Source organism: Nuphar pumila, chromosome 11 (assembly GCF_984573655.1).
Source record: "Nuphar pumila chromosome 11, dmNupPumi1.hap1.1, whole genome shotgun sequence".
NCBI lineage: Eukaryota > Viridiplantae > Streptophyta > Magnoliopsida > Nymphaeales > Nymphaeaceae > Nuphar > Nuphar pumila.
The window spans coordinates 9039465-9064624 of NC_143259.1; the positions used below are offsets into that span (position 1 = coordinate 9039465).

The 25160-nt window shown below is 36.9% G+C and overlaps 1 protein-coding gene across 1 annotated transcript in view; it reads right to left on the reverse strand.

Annotated features, from left to right (window-relative positions):
• LOC149821863 (3'-5' exonuclease-like) overlaps positions 1 to 23322 on the reverse strand; it is a 29391-nt gene extending 6069 nt beyond the window's left edge. The window contains exons 1-4 of the mRNA XM_089981078.1: positions 23288 to 23322; positions 22796 to 22975; positions 21606 to 21733; positions 21352 to 21513 (exon numbers count right to left, since the gene is read on the reverse strand). Coding sequence (XP_089837204.1) covers positions 21352 to 21513; positions 21606 to 21733; positions 22796 to 22975; positions 23288 to 23303 — 486 coding nt within the window. The 5' untranslated portion in view covers positions 23304 to 23322. The remainder of the gene's footprint in view (positions 1 to 21351; positions 21514 to 21605; positions 21734 to 22795; positions 22976 to 23287) is intronic.
• Positions 23323 to 25160: the final 1838 nt, after the last annotated feature.

Below are 25160 nucleotides of genomic sequence, written 5' to 3' on the forward strand. Positions count from 1 at the left end.
TATCACGATCTTTAAATACCACAAGAAAGGCTTCCAAGATCAAGAGAACCTAAATAACGTTGATACCATGTAATGAAGTAAGCGAAAATACAAATATCGAGTGTAGAACACTTACAAGTCCAACAATGGACAAGAAACAAAGAGAGTAAACAAGCACTTTAAGTGCACACACATAAATCCACAAAGGGATATTGTCAAAAGGCAAAAAGATAAATATTATTGAGAAAGAGAGAGAGAGAACTACTTACAAATGAAGGGAAGACACCCATATATATATACAAGAAAAAGGAGAGGGAGCCATTGGGAGCTCCCCATACTTGGAGTCGTTGGGGAGCTCCCAACGAATCCAATGGTGGGGTCTCCAATGCATCTCAAAAAGAAAGAATAAAAAAGATAAAAAAAAGTTGTTTCTAATAAACTTATTGCACAAATGAAAAGACCAAAATACCCCTATCTGGCAATACAAAGGAATTACAGATTTTTATATATATAAATATATATATATATATACACACATCTCTATATATATATATATATATATATATATTTAACAAGATCTACGCCTCCAAGGTATCTTAGTATCTTCACAGCATCCAGTTTTGGCTTTCGCATGAAATCTTATGAATAATAAGAAAATGTAATGCATTCATATTACTTAAACTTTTTCATTTTTTATTCTCATAGTGTTCACCTACTTCAATTGATGGATGTTGAAGTTAAAGCCGGTCAAATAATTTTACTCATCCCACTAAAAGCATCAAGAACTAATCTGCATTCTGTTGTACCTGTAGACATAATATATATTTTACTTCTACCTCACTTTCTTTTACCTGTACTTCGGAGTTGTCTTACACAATATTTAATCTCTTCTACTTGTGCTTGGAAGCAGTCTGAATCAAAATTTCATATTCACGTAGAAGGATAATTATTAACTCCATCTTTGGCTCCTCTTAGGAGGGAAGGAGAAACCATAATCACAGATATCGGTGATATTATAGCTGTAAATTCAACAAACGATGATATAGGTAAAATATCACAATATTTTAAAAATATCACCAATTTGATAATATTATGATATTATTATGAGAATATCATGATATTATCAATTAGTTTTATTATTTTTATTTATTTTTAAAATTTTAAATATGTTTTTTTCTTTCTTTTACATTTTTTACTTATTTCTTTTATTATTTATGTATTTTTTGTCTAAACATGATCTTTTCCTACTTACTATTGTTATCTTTTATATTTTTTAAGCCCCGATATTTTTTCAAGATTTATCACCAAACCTATAATATCGTGAGAAATAGCCTTGCCGAGATATAGTCGATACCAATATTTGTGACTACGGTAGAAACTAATGGTTTGCCTATGTTGAAAACCACATGACGGTATTTCCTTGGATCTATGTCACATGGGTGTGGGTGCGGCGTAATTTTAAAAATTTTGGACACGGGGACTCGGCTATATATATATATATATATATATATATATTATTTATTTATTTTAAAAAAAAGTGCGTGACTGTGAATACAGCACAGTCTATGCACAACACAGTCACTGTGCATTGTGCATAGCAGTCTCTTTATATATATATATATATATATAAATCATTTTTTTTAGTTTTTTCACCCTAAAATAGACGAATATAGACTCGGTCAACATTGACCGAGTATAAAACGAGGACGGACTCGGCCTCAATTCGTTGACCGAGTCCGGGCCGTGTCCTAAGCCGCACCCGTGTCGACTCGGGTGCGGCGTCTCTGTTAAAATGTACTCATCAATTATTGTAATTAGATATATTTTATATATATAAGATGATACATATACATATATGGTATATATGTATATATATCTTCCTATTTATATATATATAATATATATTTTCCTATATTAGCCGTAGGGGTAGTTTAGTCATTTTATGCATATTCTGTTTTGGAATATGATTGTATTTTCTCTTTTATTTTTTATTTTATTTTTTCTAAATTTATTTTTTTGTGGTTTGCGCCACATTGGAGGGCTCCCCAAAGAGTCGTTGGGGGCTCCCAACGACTCCTTTGGGAGCCCCGAATGTAGATCCTCAAAGGCTTATAAATAGGGGCTTTCCCCCATGTATTTGTTACTTCTTGGAGGAGCTTTTGCTCCATTGTAATGGGTGTTACACTCTTCTTCTCTTCAATAATATTAAGTTATGCCTAATAGGCATTTTTGCCCCTTTTGTGGGTTTATGTGTTAGCAGATTATGTGCTTGTGTTTTCCCCTTTAGTGGGTATATGCGCACTTCATGTGCATGTGTATTGGTTCATTATTGAACCTAATGCATTCAAAGTTGTTTCCTTACATGGTATCAGAGCAAGGTTGGGATCGAGTTGCTCTTTGTTGCATTGGGAAGCGTGTTATTCAAGAAAGTTTAAAGAAGAATGGTGAAGTTCTCGTTTCTCTCTTTTGCTTCTTAAAATTATTTTGTATGCATTATATTTCTTTAAGTATTGTGCATTATAAAAAATTAGATATGTTTTTGCATATGTGTTGTCTTGTCATTATGAGTTTGGATTCTTAACATTCCATTGAACTTTTTATATTATTCTCTTTCTTATGTCTTTTCTTGAAAAATAAGTTTTTTAAAAAAAGTTATGTTAGAAGTAAAATGTTTGTGAGATATGTAGCATTGCTCACATACTCTCATCATAATTATTTCATATTAAAGGTATGTGTTTACCCTCTAAAATGTCCTATATGAGGCTTTTCATAATATCATGTGTCTTTGAAAAATGATGTTTTATTTTCCTACCTAATGAGTTCTTTTTCATACGAGCAGTGTTTGATTAAGAAGGCATTTTATAATACTGGTTGAATTAAGTTTTAAAAATGATCTCATAAAATATGGTTATTCTCTTTACATTCTTCAATTCAATTTCAAGAATATGCTTTATTATAAAATTTATGGTCTTCATTAATTAGGAGTTGGTTATAATCTATTAAGTCATATAATACTATGATTTTTTGTTTATAGATTTATGCCATAACGCAATCCTATTATTCTTTTTGGGATTTTCTCCACTTTAATAAAGTTTTCCCTCTTCCTTTTGTATGTACCCTCATTTGGGGATTTGTTTTTTTTGTGTTGGATCTCTCTTTGAGAGGCCTTTTGATCCTTGTGAATCTTCTTATGAGTATATACTCTTTGAGAAGATTTCATGATTGCTATAAGCTTCTTTTTAAATAACAATATTGGGTTTTATGAGACTTCTTAAATATTATCATCTTTATGAAAGCTTGAGAGTATCAAGCATTTGCTTCTTTTTATGAAATACATGCATTATTGTATGTTTGTTACTTTTACAGTTTTTGCGTATTTTGTTCAAGTGTTGAGAGAGTATCTTCGTGCACTTCTTTTATAAAGTATTTATGCTTGTATGCGTATTGTCTCTTCATAGACATTTTCACATGGTACTCTCTTTTCAATAAAGAGATGTTTATATTGCCTTCTTTAGGGCTTGTTTTTTTGTCCCTTAATGGACTTGTGAGATTGTTTCTCTTATCGTTATAAGTGCTTCCGCAATACCTTGTTACATGTTGTCCTAAATTTGCTCATTTAAGATTATTGCTATTCTACATCTTGGTATGCATATAATTGCAATTTATAAAGGCTTGATTTGATTCTTGGATTATTTCAAATCCGTTCTCACACATAACATTGCTTATATATTTCATGTTGTGTTTATTAAGTCTTTTTTATAATGATCATGATTAAACATAATTTCGTGTTTATGCAAAAAATATTGTTATAAGGCATATTGTTGTGATTAATTATGTTGGACCTTTGAATCGGCCCACTTTGTAAAATCACATATTTGGAAAATGATTTCCCTAAGAGTTCATTGCCGTTTTATGCCATTTATCTTCTATCCATCACAAGTTATATGATGCATCAATCCTTTTTTATGGCTTTATTGTTATATTAGAGATGATTATTGAGGTGAGTTATGGGCACCTTGTGTTATGTCATTTTAGATTGTCCACTTGCCATATTATAGATGGTTGTTGAGGTGAGTTATGGGCACCTTGGGACTCTAGAATGATTTGTTATATGATCTCTAATTATGAGTGCGTCACTCATTTTCTTTTGGCCATTGATCTTATGGATGCTCTTATCTATACATAAATGTGATGGATATATGGTGTTTGGAACCTTAAATGTTTTAAGGTATATTAAATTCAAGGGTTTTGGGACTATTGCTCAACCTTTTGTTGCTTATGAATCTTATGAGTGCATTTGCACATTTGTGAGTTCGTGTTTTGTGCTTTTTGTGCACAAGTGTTTCAAGTGTTCTTGTTGTGCGTATGTGCACGTATCTATTTTCAAAATATTGTCCAAGGTTTTATTTATATGTTTGTCATTACAAGTTTTATTGCCTCAAAAGTCTTCTCCTCTTATACCTCTCATCTAAGTGTCATCATATGTAGACACAAATTTTATTACACCTTTGTTGGTAGCCCTTTGTTGGCTTTGTTCTCTTGGTCTAGTAGCTGAACACACTTGTCTTAAGTGTTATTATATGTAGACAAGGCACGTTGATTCACACCATGGTGTGTGATTTTAGTCCATGTTGGCATTTGTGTCATTGTTCTAGTTGTTGAGAAGTATGCCCATGGTTGGCTTCTTTCACTCATTTCAAGTGTCATTTTATATAGACAAGAGATGTATTGTGTTTTAGCCCATGGTTGGCTTGATACTCTTGTTCTAGTAGTTGAATATACTTGATCTTGAGTGTATTTTTACGTAGACAAGAGATGCTTTTGGTCCATGTTGGCGTGTATTCTCTTGTTCTTGTCGTTGATGCACTCATTTCAAGTATTATTACATGTAGACAAGAGGTTCTTTTACACACCTTTGTGTGTGTCTTTGGCCTTTAAAGGCATTATATTTATGTTCTTGATCTAGTAGCTTACACACTTGATTTATGGGTTTTGGAGGACTAATGAGGTAGTTGTTTGTAGTGAATGAACTATTGTTGAAATTTGCAAAATTTCATTTATAACTTGTGTTTTAAGATATTCTAGTGAATCATATCATTGATATGCATATTTGGAAACCAATTTAATATTTTGGCATTTAATCTACATATTAAGTGCTTATGGTTTTGGTCACATTTGTATTTAATATGCAAAATGAATTTTTATAATTGCAATCATTTGAGTGAGATGTTCCTAAATGTGTAAGGTTCCCTACTAAAATAGAGAAATGTGTAGATTATGCATTGCAAAATGCATATGGTTCTCTCAAAATGATTGAATTAATTCATACCTCTTTATAAGCTTCTTATGAAGCCTTTTATGAGTGAAATATATTTTTCCACCTCTCTTGTGTGTTTGACCACTTTTGTGGTCTATTTTTCCCATTAGTGGGCTCTTGTATATGTGAGTGCTTCTGTGCTTAATCTTAGAGATTTTGTCGCTCTTGTTTGGCACTTCATTATGAGCTTCTTATGGGGTCCCATGGCGGACCATTGCTTTATTCCCCATTGTGGGGTTGTGTTTTGACCATTTTTAGAGCTTGTGAAAGCATTATGCATTCTTGTAATTCGTTTCCTCTCTCTCTTTAACATGATATATGTTTTTGAAATGTTGGTTTCTAAATTTTCTTTTCATGCTAAAGTAATTATCATATCATGTGCTTCAAATTACTATGCATAAGTTATATTTTTTGCACCATTGTTTTGTGGGTGAGTCATTCGATATGGTTTTGATTAATTCATCTTGTTAGGAATGCTCCATTTGAGTAAAGTGCAAAGATATTTTTTACTTGTTTTTTTGTTATTATTCCACAGGATCTTGGAGATGGGATAAAAAAAAGCACCCTGGATAGATCGGGAAATGTATTCACCATTAGAAGACAATTGGAGGAAGGCATTTGCAAATTTCAATGGCATCCTCACCGAAGCCTCTTGGAGTCTTGCGACTTTTTTCAATCTTTTCGTTTCCCCACGCAAAGTTTAAGGGGGGGTGTTAAAATGTACTCATCAATTATTGTAATTAGATATATTTTATATATATATAAGATGATACATATACATATATGGTATATATGTATATGTATCTTCCTATTTATATATATAAAATATATATTTTCCTATATTAACCGTAGGGGTAGTTTAGTCATTTTACGCATATTCCGTTTTGGAATATGATTGTATTTTCTCTTTTATTTTTTCTAAATTTATTTTTTTGTGGTCTGTACCACATTGGAGGGCTCCCCAAAGAGTCGTTGGGGAGCCCCCAACGACTCCTTTGGGAGCCCCCAATGTAGCTCCTCAAAGGCTTATAAATAGGGGCTTTCCCCCATGTATTTGTTACTTCTTGGAGGAGCTTTTGCTCCATTGTAATGGGTGTTACACCCTTCTTCTCTTCAATAATATTAAGTTATGCCTAATAGCTATGTCACATGGGTGCGGGTGCGGGTGCGGGTGCGGGTGCGACACGGGTGCGGCGCAATTCCAAAAATTTTGGACACGGGGACTCGGCTATATATATAAGACTCGGTCAAAGTTGTGCCCATTAGGGGACAGGTGATGAGTTGTGAAGGCATTCTGTACACTTTCTTCATACAGGAATAATTCACTTTTGGGCACTTTTTTCATACACTGTAATAATTCACTTTCTTCATACAGGAAAAAACCACAAAAACTTGAGTTGTGCCCATTCTGTACTTAAAACTTGAAAGTGTACAGGTTTTTTAGTTGTGATAGGTTTTTTTCCATACAGCTGTAGCCCAGAAAATTTTATAAAAAAAAAATCAAAAAAAAAATTTCCAAAAAATGGACCAAAATGACCCTGGGTGCGTTGACCACACCCAAGGTCGGGTTGACCGAGTCCGAGCCGCACTCGTGTCGGTGCGTGTCGACGCGGGTGCGGCAACCTTGGAGCCGAGTCCGTGTGACATAGCCTAATAGGCATTTTTGCCCTTTTTGTGGGTTTATGTGTTAGCAGATTATGTGCTTGTGTTTTCCCCTTTAGTGGGTATATGCGCACTTCATGTGCATGTGTATTGGTTCATTATTGAACCTAATGCATTCAAAGTCGTTTCCTTACAGTCTCCCTAGTCGAGTCCGTGTGACATAGCCTTGGATAAATTACCACATCAGGCTCTTTATGCCTATTTTACACATAGTCTCAAATATCAGTATTGGCTATATCTTGGCGAGGCTATTTCTCGTGATATTATAGGTTTGGTGATAAATATCGGAAAAATCTTGTGGCATAAAAAAATAAAATACATATATAATAACAAAAATAAGTAAGAAAATATCATGTTTAGTTAATAAAATATATATATATATATATTGAAAGAAACAAGTAAAACATGCAAAATAAAGAAGAAAAACACCTTTAAGATGTAGAAAATAAGTAAAAACAATAACAATAAAGGTGTTTTTTTCTTTATTTGGCGATATTTTACCTGTAATATTGTTTGATGAACATAAGCAATAATATCGCGATATTTTCAAAATATCATCGATATCTGTGACTATGATTTTACCCAATACATCAGGATGCATACTATGGTATCACCTTCCCTAAATTCCAACAACCAATAACATTTCTTTTAATTGTAAGAACAAATGCAACCTTCGTGTGTAAAAGCAGTCTACCAGTCATATGTGTTGCTAGAAGATAATTAAATGTATGATGACCATTTTCTCTACCAGGTTAAAATTGTAGACTTCATATGTTGTCAAATTGATAATTCACCATATGCCCATGTACACCCAACTTACTTTTTTCATTCAAAATATAAATAGTGTCAGTGTTGTAATGAAAGAACAAACAAAATAGAAAGAGATGAAGACGGTTGATCACACACTTCCTGAAGCAACGAACCAACGCTCCTACAATTTTCACAGTCCATCATGCTATCTTCAAATACAATGAACAATCAAGAAGCACCAAGGCTCTGATGCCACGTAATGAAAGAGAAAAAAAATACAAATAGATGCCTCTTATACAAGAACACAATGACCACTTATTAGTCAATACAAAACTCATACACATAAACCACTTATAGGCTTGAATCATAAGTAAAAAATAATGAATATTATTGAGAATTGGATGCTTGGAAAAGCAATAGCAAATAAAAATTAAAATAAAATTGATTATTCTTATATTTCATGATTTTTTAGTAAAAGAATTAAACTTTTGTTAAAATCTAATGATGATGGTTACCAATTTAGAGAAAACACACGGGAAGTGAGTGGAAGTGTGAGAAGAAACACATTTAAAACATGATAAGAAACATGAAAAGTGTAGAAGGAAGCAGCGGAAGCAGCCACCTGTGTAGAGAGAGAGAGAGAGAGAAAGAGAGTCGGCTGCACAGAAACTTATTTTCGTTACCTTTGAGTAGGTCTTCTCTCTATATTAAATAGAGAGAGGCTAAAAGGAAAAATTACAAATAAGTCCTTATGAAAACAAAAATTCAAAACACCTCTAATATAAAAGAACTTTAACCTAAAAAACACCTATTCTCAACTATTCTCAATATAAAAGTCCTTATCAATCATGCTCAGCTTGTCACAACATTTTGAGAAATTTGGCCTAGCAAGAGGCTTTGTAAACTTGGTCTTCCGACTTTAGGTATTTGGTAGTGATATGACCAGCTTGAATCATATCTCTTACATAGTGGCAATCAACCTCAATGTGCTTTGTTCTCTCATGAAAGACATGATTGTTTGCTATATATGTCGCCGCTTTGTTATCGCACATCATGGACATTGGAGAGGAAAACTTCACCTGGAGATCATGAAGAACAGTGCGAACCCACATCAATTCAGCAGTTGTTTGGGCCATAGCCCGATATTCTGATTTTGCACTCGACCTGGAAACCACATTTTGTTTCTTACTTCTCCACGAAATCAAGTTGTCTCCCAAAAACACACAGAATCCTGTGGTAGATTTTCTATCTACTACAGATCCAGCATAGTCAGCATCAAAATAGGCTACTATCTCCAGAGTTTCACCTTTCCTGAACAATAACCCCTTTCCAGGAGAGGATTTTAGATATCTAAGAATCATTATGGCTGCATTCCAGTGTACCTCAGTTGGTTTGTCCAAAAACTGGCTAACTTTGCTTACTGCTAAAGCAATATCTGGCCTGGTCACAGTTACATATAATAGCTTCCCTACTAGGGAGCGATAGCTTTTGCTATCAACTAGTTTTGACCCTTCTTCAAACAACTGAACTTTATGGTCCATGGGAATATTTGCTGGTTTAGCTCCCAACATGCCCGTTTCCTTTAATAAGTCAAGAACATACTTCCGTTGAGACAAAACCATCCCTTCACAGCTCCTAGCAACTTCTATACCCAGAAAATACCTGAATGAACCAAGGTCTTTTTGTAACAAAGTGTTTTTGAAGATGAGTCTTTGTGGCTTCAATAGCTTTCACATCATCTCCTGTAAGAATGATGTCATCCACATATACCACCATAACAACTTGTAAATTTTTCTCTCGGTTCCTGTATTGAGAAAGAGAAGAGAAATAGAGAGGGAGAGAGCGACTTCGGCTGTCACGATTTCTATATGAAATCGTGACCTAAACTTAGGTATTTAAGTTACATTAAGGTATGGGTCCGGGTCTGGTGTATCCAGACCCGATAAATGAAAAACAAAAAATTACATTACATGTTACATAGAAAAGGTACATGGATCGGATCCATGGATCGGATCCTATGCACCTTTTTCACCCCCCCTCGAGTTGATCATGGTTTTGGACCATGAACAACTTGCTTTTAAGCATCCAAAAGCGATCCTTGGTTAACCCTTTTGTAAATATGTCTGCAACCTGTCTTTCAGTACTGACAAACTCAGGTTCAATCTCTTTTTCTTCAACCTTCTGTCTCACAAAGTATTGGTCGATCTCAATGTGTTTGGCACGACTGTGATGTACTGGATTGAATGACATACTGATAGCACTTTGATTGTCGCAGAACAAGGCAGTGTGGGAGATCTTTTCTCCTACTTCAGTTAGAAGATGCCTGATCCATGTGACTTCGGCAGTGGCAGCAGCCATGGATCTATATTCAGCCTCAGTGCTTGATCTAGCGATAGCTTTTTGTTTTCTACTGCTCCAAGAGACTAAATTTCTTACAATGAAGGCACAATATCCTGATGTAGATCTTCTTTCGTCGGGATCTCCTGCCCAATCTGCATCACAATATACAGCAATTTCGTGCTCGTTTTGGCCATGGGACTGTGGTAAATATATCAATCCATCCCCAATAGTCCCTTTCAGATATCTAAGGATCCTCTTGACCGCTTCCATATGTCCAGTACGTGGCGCATGCATAAATTGAGACACTTGATTGACTGAATAAACAATATCAGGTCTAGTGAATGTGAGGTATTGTAACATTCCTATTATGCTGCGATACCTGGTGGGGTCATCACACAGATCTCCATCATGAGCGCTAAGTTTTTGATGAAGTACACTCGGAGTTCCTAGAGGTTTGCAGTCTTTCATGCCTGTCTTGCTGAGAACATCTACGGTGTACTTGTGTTGAGTGAGTGTCAATCCATGAGCCTGGTTGTCAACTTCTACACCAAGGAAATAGCGTAGAACTCCAAGGTCTTTCATTTTGAACCTTTGACCTAATAAGTCTTTTATTTCTTGAATGTGGTCCGCAGAGTTTCCTGTGATGATAATATCATCGACATAAATTAATAATAGAGTGGTCACAGACTGGCTTTTAAAAATAAATAATGAGTGGTCCAGCATGGAACGTGAAAATCCATGTTTCTGAATTTCAGATGAGAAGCTATCAAACCAAGAGCGAGAGGCTTGCTTCAGGCCGTAGATGGCTCTTTTTAACCTGCATACATGGGTTTTACAATTTTGTTCTTGATATCCAGGGGGTTGTTCCATGTATACCTCCTCCTTCAAATCCCCATGTAAGAATGCATTTTTTACATCAAGCTGGCTCAACTTCCATCCATGTTCAATAGCCAGGGAAATGATAATTTGAATCGTTCCCATTCTTACAACTGGACTAAAAGTCTCATCATAATCTTGCCCTGCTTCTTGAGTGAATCCTTTTGCTACAAGCCTTGCTTTATATCGTTCAATAGTTCCATCTGGCTTGTACTTGATTTTGTAGACCCATTTGCATCCGACAACATTTTTGTCGGGTGGTCTGGGAACAACTTCCCATGTTCCACATTCATGCAAGGCTTGTATTTCATCATTCATGGCTTCTACCCATTTCATAGAAGTTGCTGCCTGATAATACATGATGGGCTCTTCATCCTTATTGATGGCAGTTAAAAACAATTGAAGGTCCAAGGAGAAGTTGTTATAGCTAACCCACCTGTCAATAGGATGTCGTATGCGGTTTGATTTTCTGACTGCGAGGGTATGAGAAGGAGTAGGATTGGCGGCTGAGACCTGATCTAAAAGACTTGATGTTGTCGGTCTCTGTCTGGAATAGACAATGCCTTTGTATCTGCCCGGTACTTCCTCTGCATTCTGTGACCCCGACGTCCCAGTGTTCTCAAAAACCTCTTCTTCTTGTCGCACGCAATCTGAGGAACATGTTTCATTGGAGCCAGCAAAAAGTTATGAGCTTAGCCAAGGATGGTAAACTTCAGTTGGCATACTCGTTGTGTTAGCTCCGTGATCAAAATTTTGTTCATCAAAGACAACATTTCTTGAGGTTCTGATACGTTTGTTGTTGGGATCATAACACCTATACCCTTTGTAGTCATCTGCATATCCTACAAATCTGCACTTTTGGGCTTTGTCTTGAAACTTGTTTCTCAGGAACTGATCGATATGCACATAGCAAACACATCCAAAAACACGCAGATCATAATAACTGGGATAAGTTCCAAAAAGACAGTGATAAGGAGACTTATTTTCCAGAATAACCATAGGCAGTCTGTTTATCACATGCACAGCAGAATGGAAGGCTTCTGTCCATAAGTTGATGGGAAGATTGCTGTCATGAAGCATACTCATGGCACTTTCAACGATATGCCTGTGTTTTCGTTCAGCAATTCCATTTTGTTGAGGGGTGTGAGGACAGGACACCCTTCTTCCTATTCCATTACTTTGAAGAAAAGAGATAAAATCACGGGATGAGAATTCCCCACCTCCATCACATTGGAAAAATTGAATGGACTCAGAAAATTGATTTTTGACAAGTGAAAGAAAATTTTGAAACAAAGAGAAGACTTCCGACTTATTTTTTATGAAATATATCCAAGTGTATCGAGTATAGCTATCAACAAAGATTAGATAGTATTTGCTCCCAGATTCAGAAACAACTGGGGCTGGTCCCCATACATCAGAACAGATGATCTCAAAAGGTTTTGAAGCTCTCTTATTAATGGAATGAAAAGGCAATACATGACTCTTGCAGGAAAGACAACTGGAACATTTGTGACTGTTCTCATCCCTATTTAGACTTTCTTTTGGAATGAGATTATTAGATACAAGTTTCTCAATGAAATGACCCCCACAATGTCCTAATCGACTATGCCATAAGAATGGCTTATTACATTCAGAAATACTAAAAACATTAGCAGAAGAAGATGAACACGACTCTAATGAAGGCTCTGAATTCAGGTGGACAGGGCGGACAGCATGACAAGGAGCTTCTTCAAAGACATACATATTGCCTCGTCTCTTTCCTTCAGCGAATGTTTCCCTCGTGCGAAGGTCCTTGACCTGCACAGAGAAGGGAGTGAATTTAACTGAAGCATTATTATCATCAATAAGTTTGGAGACAGAGACAATATTTTTCTTAATGTCAGGAGCATGAAGAACGTCAGAAAGAGTAAGAGTGGAATGTGACATGGGAATGACAATTTTTCCAACATGAGAAACAGGATGGTGGGACCCATCTCCAGTGACAATCTTACTTTTTCCAAAATAAGGAATGGGATTAGAAATCTTACCTGCATCACCTGTTACATGAGTCGCTGCCCCTGAGTCGACAAACCAGGTGCCTTCATCGCTCTGCTTCAATTTCAACTCTGACAAGGCAGATATCAACAAATCTTTAATCTCTCCACTGCTTGAGAACTTCCTCTTGTTTTCTGTCTGTGGACCCTTTCCTTTATTCTCTGGATTATGCCAACAATTTGCCTTGATATGCCCCTTTTTATTACAAAGGAAGCAGGTAGGAATGGATCTTGGCCCCTGCGCATGAGCTAACATATTTGGAGTGGGAAGTAAACCACGCCCTCCGTGTCCACTTCGCCCTTGTCCTCCTCGTCCGCGTCCTCTACCATAAGACACCCCTGTGGCAAAAACTTCTTGAGAATTTTTGTGAACGTGAGATTCCTCAGAGAACCCTTTCAGAGTCATCTCATACTGAATTAATTTTGCTCGCAACTCATCAAAGGTAGGTAGAGCAGGGAGACATAATAAGGAAGTGACGATCATGTTGTAGTCAGATCCCAATCCACTCAGAGTCTGTTGTACCATATCGCTGTCATTCACCGCGCATCCTATAACTGCAAGTTGATCTGTGATAGTCTTCATCTTGTTCAGATATTCCATGATGGTCATGGAATCTTTTCTCAACATCTGGAATTCCCTCTTGAGAAAAACCATTCTCGCTTGCGAAACTTGTGAATATGTTTGAACCAATTTTTCCTAAAGTTGCAGAGCAGTACAATTGTCGGGGATGGCAACAAAGACCTCTTGGGACAAGGTGGAAGTGATGTAAGCAACCACTGATTGATCTTTCCTTTCCCAGTTGAGGTACTCAACATTCTTGACATACACAACTGAACTTACTCCTTTGTCGTCTTTTTCTTCTCTCGTAACAAATTCGAGTGGGACGGGAGTGGTTCCATCAAGGTGACCTAAGAGACCTTGACTCCTTATAAAAGGAATAATTTGCCTCTTCCAAATCAAGAAGTTTGAGGTAGTTAACTTTTCAGAAACGAGTTGAGTGAGAAAACTTGAGGAAAGGTTGGATGAAGAGGAATGAAGATCCATGAAAAGGGTTTTAACAAGAAGGAGAACCACCTTTTTTTGAGTTTTTGAGTATTGACAGAATGCTCAATCTGCAGTCAGAGTGGTTTGCTGATGGCCTTTTTTTTTTTTTTCGGCTGTAGTAACTCAAGGATAGACCGATCAGAAACTGTCAGAAGAAAGCACTGAGTTTTCAATGTGAATCCCACTTGTAACAGTCAAAACAAGAATGATACGAAAAAAAAAATTAAGGCAAAGGAATGAAACAGATTTTCTGTCCCACAGCAGGCTGAACAACAAAAATTTTGTTGGATCCTGCGTGAACAGATTAGGGATTCACGTGAGATGTGAATCCACTAAATGAAGTAATCGCAGAAATGAAGTACACGTGAAATTAGGGATTCACATGTGATTCACATGTGATTCACTGCGTGAAAAAAATTGGGAAAACGAAAAAGGGGAAAACGAGAGGTTGATATTGAAACCGTGATAAAAAAATCAAGATTCACGTGAGATGTGAAACGATTAGGGATTCACTGCGTGAAAAAATGAGAAAACAGAAAGGATAAAAAAAAAACCAAGATTCACGTGAGATGTGAACTGATTAGGGATTCACGTGGAATGTGAATCCACTAAAGGAAGAGATCGTGGAAATGAAATCCACGTGATATTAGAGATTCACAGCAAGAAAAAGGTGGGAAAACAGAAAGAGAAAGGAGAAGTGGAGATTGGAATCGTGGTAAAAGAAAAAAACTGAAGGAGATGAAGAAAAGAGTAGGCGAAACCTCAAACCTTATTTTCGGCACCTTCGGAATCCACTTCCACCCTTAGTTGGATCTTGGCTCTGATACCATGTAAATTTTTCTCTCGGTTCCTGTATTGAGAAAGAGAAGAGAAATAGAGAGGGAGAGAGCGACTTCGGCTGTCACGATTTCTATATGAAATCGTGACCTAAACTTAGGTATTTAAGTTACATTAAGGTATGGGTCCGGGTCTGGTGTATCCAGACCCGATAAATGAAAAACAAAAAATTACATTACATGTTACATAGAAAAGGTACATGGATCGGATCCTATGCACCTTTTTCACAACTATGCCAGAGTTAGTTTTCTTTATAAATAGTGTATGATCTGTTGCTGATCTATTAAAGCCAAAGCTTGACATCACTTCAAACAACTTTTGAAACCATGCACGAGGACTTTGTTTCAAGCCATAAATCGCCTTTCTCAATCTACACACTTTCTGACACTCCCCCTCAACCTCGAATCCTGGAGGTTGTTGCATGTAAACGGTCTCAGATAGATCACCAAATAGAAATGCATTTTTCACATCAAATTGGCACAGGCTCCAACCATGCTGAACAGCAACTGAGAGAACAAGACGGATGGTACCCATCCGTGCAACCGGAGAAAAAGTTTCAAAGAAGTCAATACCATATGTCTGAGTATATCCTTTCGCTACTAATCTGGCCTTGTACCTTTCAATAGAACCATCAGATTTGTACTTTATTGTATACACCCATTTACATCCAACAATGTCAGCATCTGCCGGGGAATCAACTAGATCCCATGTATGTTGAGATACTAAAGCATTCATTTCTTCTTGCATAGCCAGCTTCCAGCGATTATCAAGTTCTGCCTATTGATAGTTCAGAGAAATGGTTTCAGCAGATAAGGCTGAAATAAAAGACTTCATCTGATTTCCAATTCTGGCATCGAAGACAAAATGAGATATGGGATATACGGTACATTGTCGTGTCCCCTTTCGTAGAGCAATAGGCTTGTTATCATCATCCTGAAGATCACTATTGTCAGTAGAACTTACCTCAGAAGAAGAAGAAGATGAAGGCTCTTGCGGAAGTGGATCTCTACGCACATATACCAATGGAGGATTATTAAATCTGGAAGAGGATGAAGTTTGGTTCGGTAATGAGGGCATAGATTCCAAAGGAAAAGGAGGTATAAGTAATGGAAAAGACTCAACTGGATCAACCTACAGCGGGGAACCGGAAATAGAGTAATATGGAGAGGATTCCAAGAAAGATACATCCGCACTGACATACTCTCGGCGAGAAATAGGATCATAACATCGATATCCCTTTTGATTTTTTGGATAACCTATAAATATGCATTTTGTAGCTTGAGCGGCTAATTTATCACGATCAGGGCCAAGTTTGTGTACAAAACAAACACATCCAAATATTTTTGGTGAGAAAGAAAAAAGTGGGGCATTAGGTTTTAGGATATGTAATGGAATTTGATCACCCACAGAAGACGAAGGCATGCGGTTGATGAGATAGCAAGCAGTGGTAATTGCATCACCCCAGTATAACGCAGGAACATTGGATTGAATCATAATGGTCCTGGCAACATCAAGCAGGTGCCGATGTTTTCACTCAGCCACCCCATTTTGTTGAGATGAATAGGCACAAGAAATTTGGGGTTGGATGCCATGATCTTGGTAAAATTGTAACAGACCTTTTGATTTAAACTCGAGAGCATTATCAATGCGAACAATCTTGACAATAGATTCAAACTGAGTTTTTATTTCAAGAATTAGGGATTTGATAATACTTGGAACTTCAGATCGTTCCTTTATTAAAAATACCCATGACAACTTAGAGAAATCATCAACAATAACAAGATAATAACGACACTGAGTCCTAGTAGGAATCTTACTAGGACCCCATACATCTGCATGAAGAAGTTCAAAAACTTTATTACTAGACTGACTCTGACTCGAAGGGAACGAACTTCGATGATGCTTGCCCAACTGACATGCTTCACACTGAAATGATGTGGTGGAAGGAATCTGAGGAAAGACCGACCGAAGCTTTGACAATAAAGGATGACCAAGACGACGATGCCACTGAACAGGACTGAATGAATGTTCCACTGCACCATGAACAGTACCCATTGGATGATGTAGGTAGTAAATTCCATTTTCTTCATAGCCTCCACCAATCTTCTTCCCCGTCAGCAAATCCTGAAAATGACAACCCATTGGATCAAATATTACTCTACAGTTTTGTTCTTTTATAAGGCAACTAACATAAAGTAAACTTTGAGGAAAGTTTGGAGCATGAAGAGCATTTTTCAACTGTAATGAGGAGGATATAGAAATATTTCTCTGACCAACAACCGGGGAGGAGCTCCCATCGGCTAATGAGACTCCAAGCTGAGCCTTAATATCCTTTAGATCTGAAAAAACACGTGAATTTCCACACAAATGTCTGGATGCACCAGAGTCAATAACCCACTTACTATCAGTCGAATGAAGATGATTTCTGGTTGAATAGGCAACACCAGCTATAGGAGGGGTGGAACTCAAAGGTCGAAGAGCTATCAGCTCATTATATTCTGCACGACTAAGGGTGATACTACTTTCATTTGCAGAGATATTCTCTTGTACATTTGTTGCCTCGATAGTAGTAACATTTGCTTTAGGAGTATATGACTTTGATGAAGAAGAGGTTGGCCGACCATGCTTATCCCAGCAACGATCTTCTAAATGTCCATATTTTCCACATAATGTACATTGAAGCTTTCCTCTGCCTCCCATACCATGTCCACGTCCTCGTCCTCTGATATTCTGAATATTTCCACGCCCATAACCAGATGAGACAACAAGAGCAGATGACTGAGTCACAGGCTGAGATTGTGGCAAAGAGATTGCAAGTCTACTCAGATGATTGTAAGCATCAGCAAGAGTGGGAACATCTGATCCAGTCAACATTTGAACTTTTGCAACAGAAAAATCTGAAGAAAGACCTGTAAGAAAACGAGCAACCATGGTTTGTTCTTGATGATCCTTTTGCTTCGAGCAACAAAGAGGTCTGTGAGCATTAAGTCTTTCAAACGCAGCTTTGACAGAGGCATAGTACTGGGCCAAGGTCTGATCTCCTGTTGCAAATTATATATTTTCTGTTCGACTTGCAGGATACGACTCACATTCGTTTCTTGTGAGTATGTATCACGAAGATTGTCCCACATCAGTTTGCCAGTATTATAGTAGATCAATCCATCTGCAATATGGGGTTCGACATTATTCATGATCCATGACATAACTATGTCATTATCTTCATCCCAAGTAACATATTTTCTCAATTTCTCAGTGGGTTCGCCTTCTAACAGAATATGTTTTCGACGATGTCCAGATACCAACATCATAAAAGTTCTGGACCATCTGGCATAGTTGGTTTCATTCAACCTTACGGAAGAGCCATACGAGAATGGGTTGGCAAAAGCCTTATACTCCCCAATATGTTCCATTTTAGAATCACATTTCGAATTTTCAGCCATACTGTTCATTTGAACAGCAAGTATTCAAGTGGAATTTTCCAACACTGTAAGAAATCAGTCCTACTGTTAAAAAAAAAAACCACGACCAACAGGGAATCACTTCTGCTGCTTTCACGACAGAGGGATAGCTTGAACTAACACAACACGAAACAAAACTCGACACAACAGGGAGTCACGACCAGTGTTGTACCCAAACACACCACGATAATATTCAGTTGCAACACAGATGATCATGCCAACTGCTGTTCCTAAAACATATAAGGCATAACAGCCAATAAGACTTCAGAGGACAATTAAAGAGATCAAACATATCTCGATCACACGCAACAAGTATAGGAAATAAATTTCAGAATCACGGCAGGCACTCAATCAGCACAGAAAAACATGAAAATCACGGCTGGCACGCAGCAGCACATAGACTTGCTGCGTGACCCAAACAGCCAACAGCACAAATAGCACAGCAGGAACAACCAACAGCATAAATAGCACAACAGTCACGGCAGGCACGCAACAGCAGGAACGCAACTCGTCAATGTCCAGGAAATCACGACAGGAGATCACGAAGAAAAAAAAACTCCATATTCCAAAATAAAAAGGGGTTACGGCTCCAGGAAATCCTCGCTGGGAGCTCCATCCTCAGATCTGACGACAGATCTGGGTAACATCCCAGCTCTGTTATCAGATCTTCCACAATCGCTGAACAACAAACCTGATGTCACGCAGTCGGGGTTTTTCTTTCTTCGTTGGTGATGATGAACCTTTCGTGGGTGATGATGAGCCTCTCGTGATCACGCTCCCGAGATCGAGGGCTCTGATACCATGTAGAAGGAAGCAGCCACCTGTGTAGAGAGAGAGAGAGAGAAAGAGAGTCGACCGCACAGAAACTTATTTTCGTTACCTTTGGAGTAGGGCTTCTCTCTATATTAAATAGAGAGAGGCTAAAAGGAAAAATTACAAATAAGTCCTTATGAAAACAAAAATTCAAAACACCTCTAATATAAAAGAACTTTAACCTAAAAACCACTTATTCTCAACAAAATGCATATGGAAAGCATGAACAATGCGTGTGGGAAATATAGAAGAAGCGTGAGGGAATCAAGATTCCCATGAAGTTTTGGAAGCGAGGAGTATCGCGCTTCCGAAGAGAGTTTATGGGAAGCATGCTTCTCACCTACCTAAGAAGCTTTCGGTAACTTTGGTCTGACCTGAGTTCCGAACAAGATTCACGATTTTTCAATGTAAAAAATATAAAAATATTATTTTAATGGGTGTAGACCGGGTCTGGTTTATGCAATCTTTGTAGGACACAGGCAGGGGTTTCCTTGTAGCAGGTCCAGGCCGTTCGGTCAAACTCAGTCCAGACCCAGTATCAAAACCTCAAAGTTGGATCCAGGTCGGGTGAACGGCCTCCTGGTTGACACCCTAATCCAAAGTAGCTAGTGGGTCTTGCAACACAAGGCACATGTCACTCTTGTTAGAAGTTTGATATGAGACCGTCATTCTCATATTCTCTTGAACCAAACTATGGAAACATGTCTTCGTATGGGGATTTTCTTGGAAACATTGGAACATGTTGGTATATTTGAAATTTCAAAGTTAAATATAAATATTGAGTTAAAAAAATTAAGTAGATACTAGCACCATTTTTTCTCTTATGCGATGTGTCATGTTAATGCACATAGCATCAATTCATGTAGATTGATGTCACCAATGTCACTAATTCAATTTTTTTTTCCAAATTCTCAAAGTATAAAGCTACAACCTTTTCAAGTGCCCCCAACTGGAGTTTATTCCAAGTTATAGTCCCTTGCAATATTGGAGAGCAACTCAAATTTAGATTGATTTCCTGTACTTAACAAACCTCTTAAGGACAAACATGTTTCTTTGACACCTAAACCTTGTTAAAATTGGAACTCTTTCCTAATTATGATTTGGACTGAAATCTGAAAGGTGCTCGCAGTTGGGACTTTCAGATCAAGAATATAGCTTTACCAACGCTACCCTATATATACAAAAAGGAGAGCCAATATAGCTGTTGGGATCTCCCAACAGCTATATTTGGGCAATGACAATATTGCCCATTAGAAAAACAAAATTTTACAAAACAGAAAAAAATAAAGGAAACAAAAAAATATACAAAGACACTAATGCCCCTAGTGGGCACAACCTATACAGTGAAAAGACTGAAATACCCCTATCAGGTATTACCTATTACAATGATATGAACATATATATATATATATATATATATATATATATAATACAGTTTAACAAGTGTGTCACTTCTGTTCTCCATACATGACTCCAGAAAACTAGATAATTCCAGGATCTCGTTAGATGTTACATTTCAGCTTATATTTTTGTAACATTCGCAACATAAATGTGTCGTTAACAATTTCTTAACTAGGCGCCTAATGCCAGAAGCATTAGTAGGAAATCATCAACTTTCTACTAAACATTCCAGATTGTTTGGCATCCTAATCACCTGATATTAACCAAGGTATCATCAATTATTCTAAACAGAGACAAGCATTCCACCTTACTTCGTCTCTATTTGCATGTAGCATTTGAGTGGCATAAATTCCTTTGGGTGGGGTTTAAGTTGAAAGCATATAATATATGTCATGAAAAGGTTGTAGAAATAAAAAAGATGCACATGTGCACACACACATGCATGCAGTGGACGTGCACACACGAACAGACCCACAGATACGTTTTTTGTGTTGTGAAGAAGCCTGATAGGAAAAAAAACTGTTCAGTTGTACGGGCGTTGGCCAATAGTGATACATTCTTGAGAAACGTGATATTCTACAAGATTCTCCTAAGTGGTCCTTTTTTTCGCTTCAATATTTAGTTAAGCACTTAAGCTTAAGCCTAAGAAACTCACATATTATCTGCAATTTTACAACTTCAATGATGTTTACTGATGTCTATCAAAGAAACCTTTTTCAAATTATGGAAATCCACAATAATGCAGATAAAAGGATGAAGATGATTAAAGTAACGATAATTCACTTGTTTGCATATAAACATTTCAGTTAGAGAGAAGGATGAACGCAGTTAATGAAGAACCTGCTTGCATATAAGCATTTCAGCTAGAGAACCAAGACTCCATTTCTTGGGAGCTCCACCAAACTTGCGATTTGCAAGGCCAGATAGATCTTCTAAACCTTTAACATGGACACTGTAGTCTTTCAGAATCTTTGATGCATCAATGGATATGCCAACTCCAACCTACAAATTGGGAAACCAGAAAATTAAAGGGCGCATGCACAAGGATGAAGCAAAAGGAACTTAAGACAACTGAAACGCAAGTTGTGGTTCACCTTAGGCATTGTACCATCCTCTAATAGCGACTGTAGAAGAGGAGGAATTCCAGAATGAATTATATGCATAACAAAACAGTGGGTGGGATCCACACATATTTGCATAACAGAAGTTCTTCTCATATTCCCTGCAGATACTAGGTATTACTCAATAATTCCACATTTATACATCCATAGATGTTTCAAATGTCTGCAATAATTTGTTGGTAATGGCCATCCATAAATGCTAACGTTTATCAAACCCTATTTGACTGAGAGAAATAGAATTAGCATGCTTTTTTATTTGACATGATAATTCTAACAGCAGTCACAACTCCTAAGTCTTTTGGTGACAGAGTTACCTATTCTCTAGGAGCATAAATTACAATTCCCGGACAAACAACCACAAGAAAAACATGAAATCGTCCTATTACAAAAAGATTCAAAGGTGGTCATCCACTAAGAGTGGTCTCAACAAGTGCATAAATGAGAAGAAAATAATTAGTTGAAGCAAACTGGTTATAAGAAGTCTGTCCATAAAATATTTTTCCTGACCTATGTTACCTTGACACTTCTGGAGGGCCAATATGTCAGTGTCCAACACTTTGGACACCGACACCAATACTCCTAGACACTTCATTTTTTAACACGATAGTGTCCTAGGGAAAAATGAACACTTGGTATTGTGTGTTAGACAAGTGTCTACTGTTGGACACTTTGTATCAACCTTGTTTAAACCCTGTTTTCTCTTCATATAATTTATTGGGTCGTGACTATGAAATAAGTCAGCATGCATTTTTATTGTACAAAAAGGACTCTCTCTCTCTCAATTGATGGAGTCAAATTAGTTGATAAAAAGACTCTCTTGTTGCTACTACAGTTGAACCTCACTTAGTCTCTATTAAGAACTAACCCTCCTTTTTCACAATTTTGATGAATTGTGTGGTTTTACATTTAAGAAAGAGGAATCCAAGGATGTCCTTTTTTTTCTTTTAAAATAATTCTTATATTTTCTAGTTAAATACTTTTTTCTCTATCTAATATATATATATATATATATAACCATGTCCCCGTATCTAGTTTTTTCCGACGCTTGATACCTGCATCCAACACAACACCCATGTCAGTGTCCAAGTAACATAGTTCCTGACAAATGTAAAGTGTGCATTTCAAGCGACCCTAAGCCAGACATCATTGTGCAGGGCACTTACCTTTCCTAAATAATGGCCTCCACTCAATGTCAAACCCCATGGAGATTTTAGCCATATCCCGCCTCTTAACATTAACAATATCCGATAGTTCTTTTGCAGCACTCTCCGCATCAGAAACGGTTCTGCTGTATACAATTCGCCCAGAAAAACTCATTGTGGGGTACTTCATTTTTGGAGGAACTGCAAGATTGAGCTGTATCATCAACTCTAGGGGAATTTGGTAATCCATAAACTCACAATATGTTAAATTCCATATACGAATAGCAAAACCAAGAAGATCTCTAAAATCTAGTCGACATTTCTCTCCCTCCAAATTCCGCAACAATTCCAATCCTTCCCATCCTCCACATACAACACGAAATGAACATATAAAGAGAGAGTCCTAAGGAAACGATCCACCGTAATTCTCCCAAACTACACTGAATCGTTAAGAACTCAATGAATCCTGCAAAACAACTCAGAAATCAAGGGTAAAGGAAAAAAAACAATTACGTTGGCAGGATCCCATGATCTTCTGAGTCGCTTTCCATCCCATGATCTCTCTCTCTGAGAGAGAGAGAAACTAAACCCTAAATTTTTATATTGGGAATAACTTGGCGGAAACCATTCGAATTTGCAGAAATTTTAAAATGGCTTCTTGAATCTAACGCTAAATAACTTAACGGATTTAAGTTCGAGTTTTATTTTGGGGCGTTAAGAAAAGGGGAACTTTGAGAATAAGAAATTATCAGTTATTGAATCCATTATTAAGTACTAACACAAGGTGATTTCAATGGATTTAGCATATCATCGGCAATCTAAGGTAATCCAAAAATATCGGCAAAACATTACAATATTTTCAAGATATTGCCAGATTACACCAAACTGGATCCGATTTTAATAAGACCCACTGGTTCAGGTCAGGTCTGAAATATGGACCCATAATGAAAATGGGTCAGGTCTTGGGTATTGTAAATGAAGACCCTAACCCATTTAGACTCGATTTGCTTTTTATACTTGACCGAAATGGTTTCTCATAATATAAAACCTAATTGAACCAAACCCGGCCCAATTATGTACTCGAACCAGTTTTTTTCGTTGAACTGGTCGAACCCGAATATGAACCTGCTTCATACCCAAACCCGTTTTGTATGTGAACCGATCTGATTTGAACCTATTTTTTTAAGTTTTGGATTTTAAAAATTGTATTGAAGAAGGGGTACGAGAAAATAACTAAGATAATTGGTAAATCTTATGTTACATGATCAATTAAATAATTGAAGATGTTGATAAACTTGGAACTAATATGCATTAATTTTTTACAATCACAACTTTAATTTATTTTTTGCAAATACTTCCTATTGCCCATATGTTGTGGAAATTTTTGGATGGAAGTGAACCCCAATTTTAAAGAATAATACCCAATAACTCATTGAATTGATTACATTTTGAACATGATATACCATTAATGTCTTTTATGACTTGAAAGGATTGGTTGGTATGCATATATTCATTTTATATTTAGATTTAGACTTTATTTACAATAATTAATAAACTTTTTATTTGTTAGCATATAATCTTCATAATAAATAGCTAATTCTATTAATTTACTTAAATTTTCTTTGGCGGATAATTAGGCCTAGAATATATATCACATCAAGATCTTGACCTAAAACTGGAACCCATTAAGACCACAACATATCATACTCAGGTTTGGCTCAAATTCTTAGATCAGATTAAGAACACGGGTCTACCAAAGACCGGACCCGATTATACCTGACCCAATATATACCTGAACCCATTAACCTATATGGGACCAAAATTTTCAGGTGCACCGGAACAGACCTAAACCCAATCTTGAAATAGATGGGTCGGGCTAGGGTCTAATTTCTGACCTGAACCTGACCCAGTTATAGGTGTGTCGACAGGTTAGGTTCTGGGTATGGTGATAAATAAGAAGCCGAGTATACTTTGTGAAATTTTATATCAGACCCAGGCCCGACCCGAGTTTTGATTAAGACCTGCAAAATTTCAATGTAAAAATGATAAAAATTATGATTTTTTCAGGTATGGCCCGGGTCTAGTTCATGTAGTTTTTATCGAGTCCGGGGATGATTTCTCTTATGGTGGGTCCGATTAGACCTGAGTCCGGACCCCATACCATTCCCAAAAATCAGGGCTCCAATACCATTACCAACCACGCCGAGCCTCCAATACCGATATGACTCATGGCCCCAAAGGGGCTCTGACAAGAAAGAGCTCTGCATTTTTAAGCCACTCAAGGATCATGCAACCCTACTAGACTGTTAAAAAAAAAAAACTAAGCATGTATTATCCCATTTTAATAAAAAATTAAGGGAATTTCCATATAATACAAGTTGGCTGA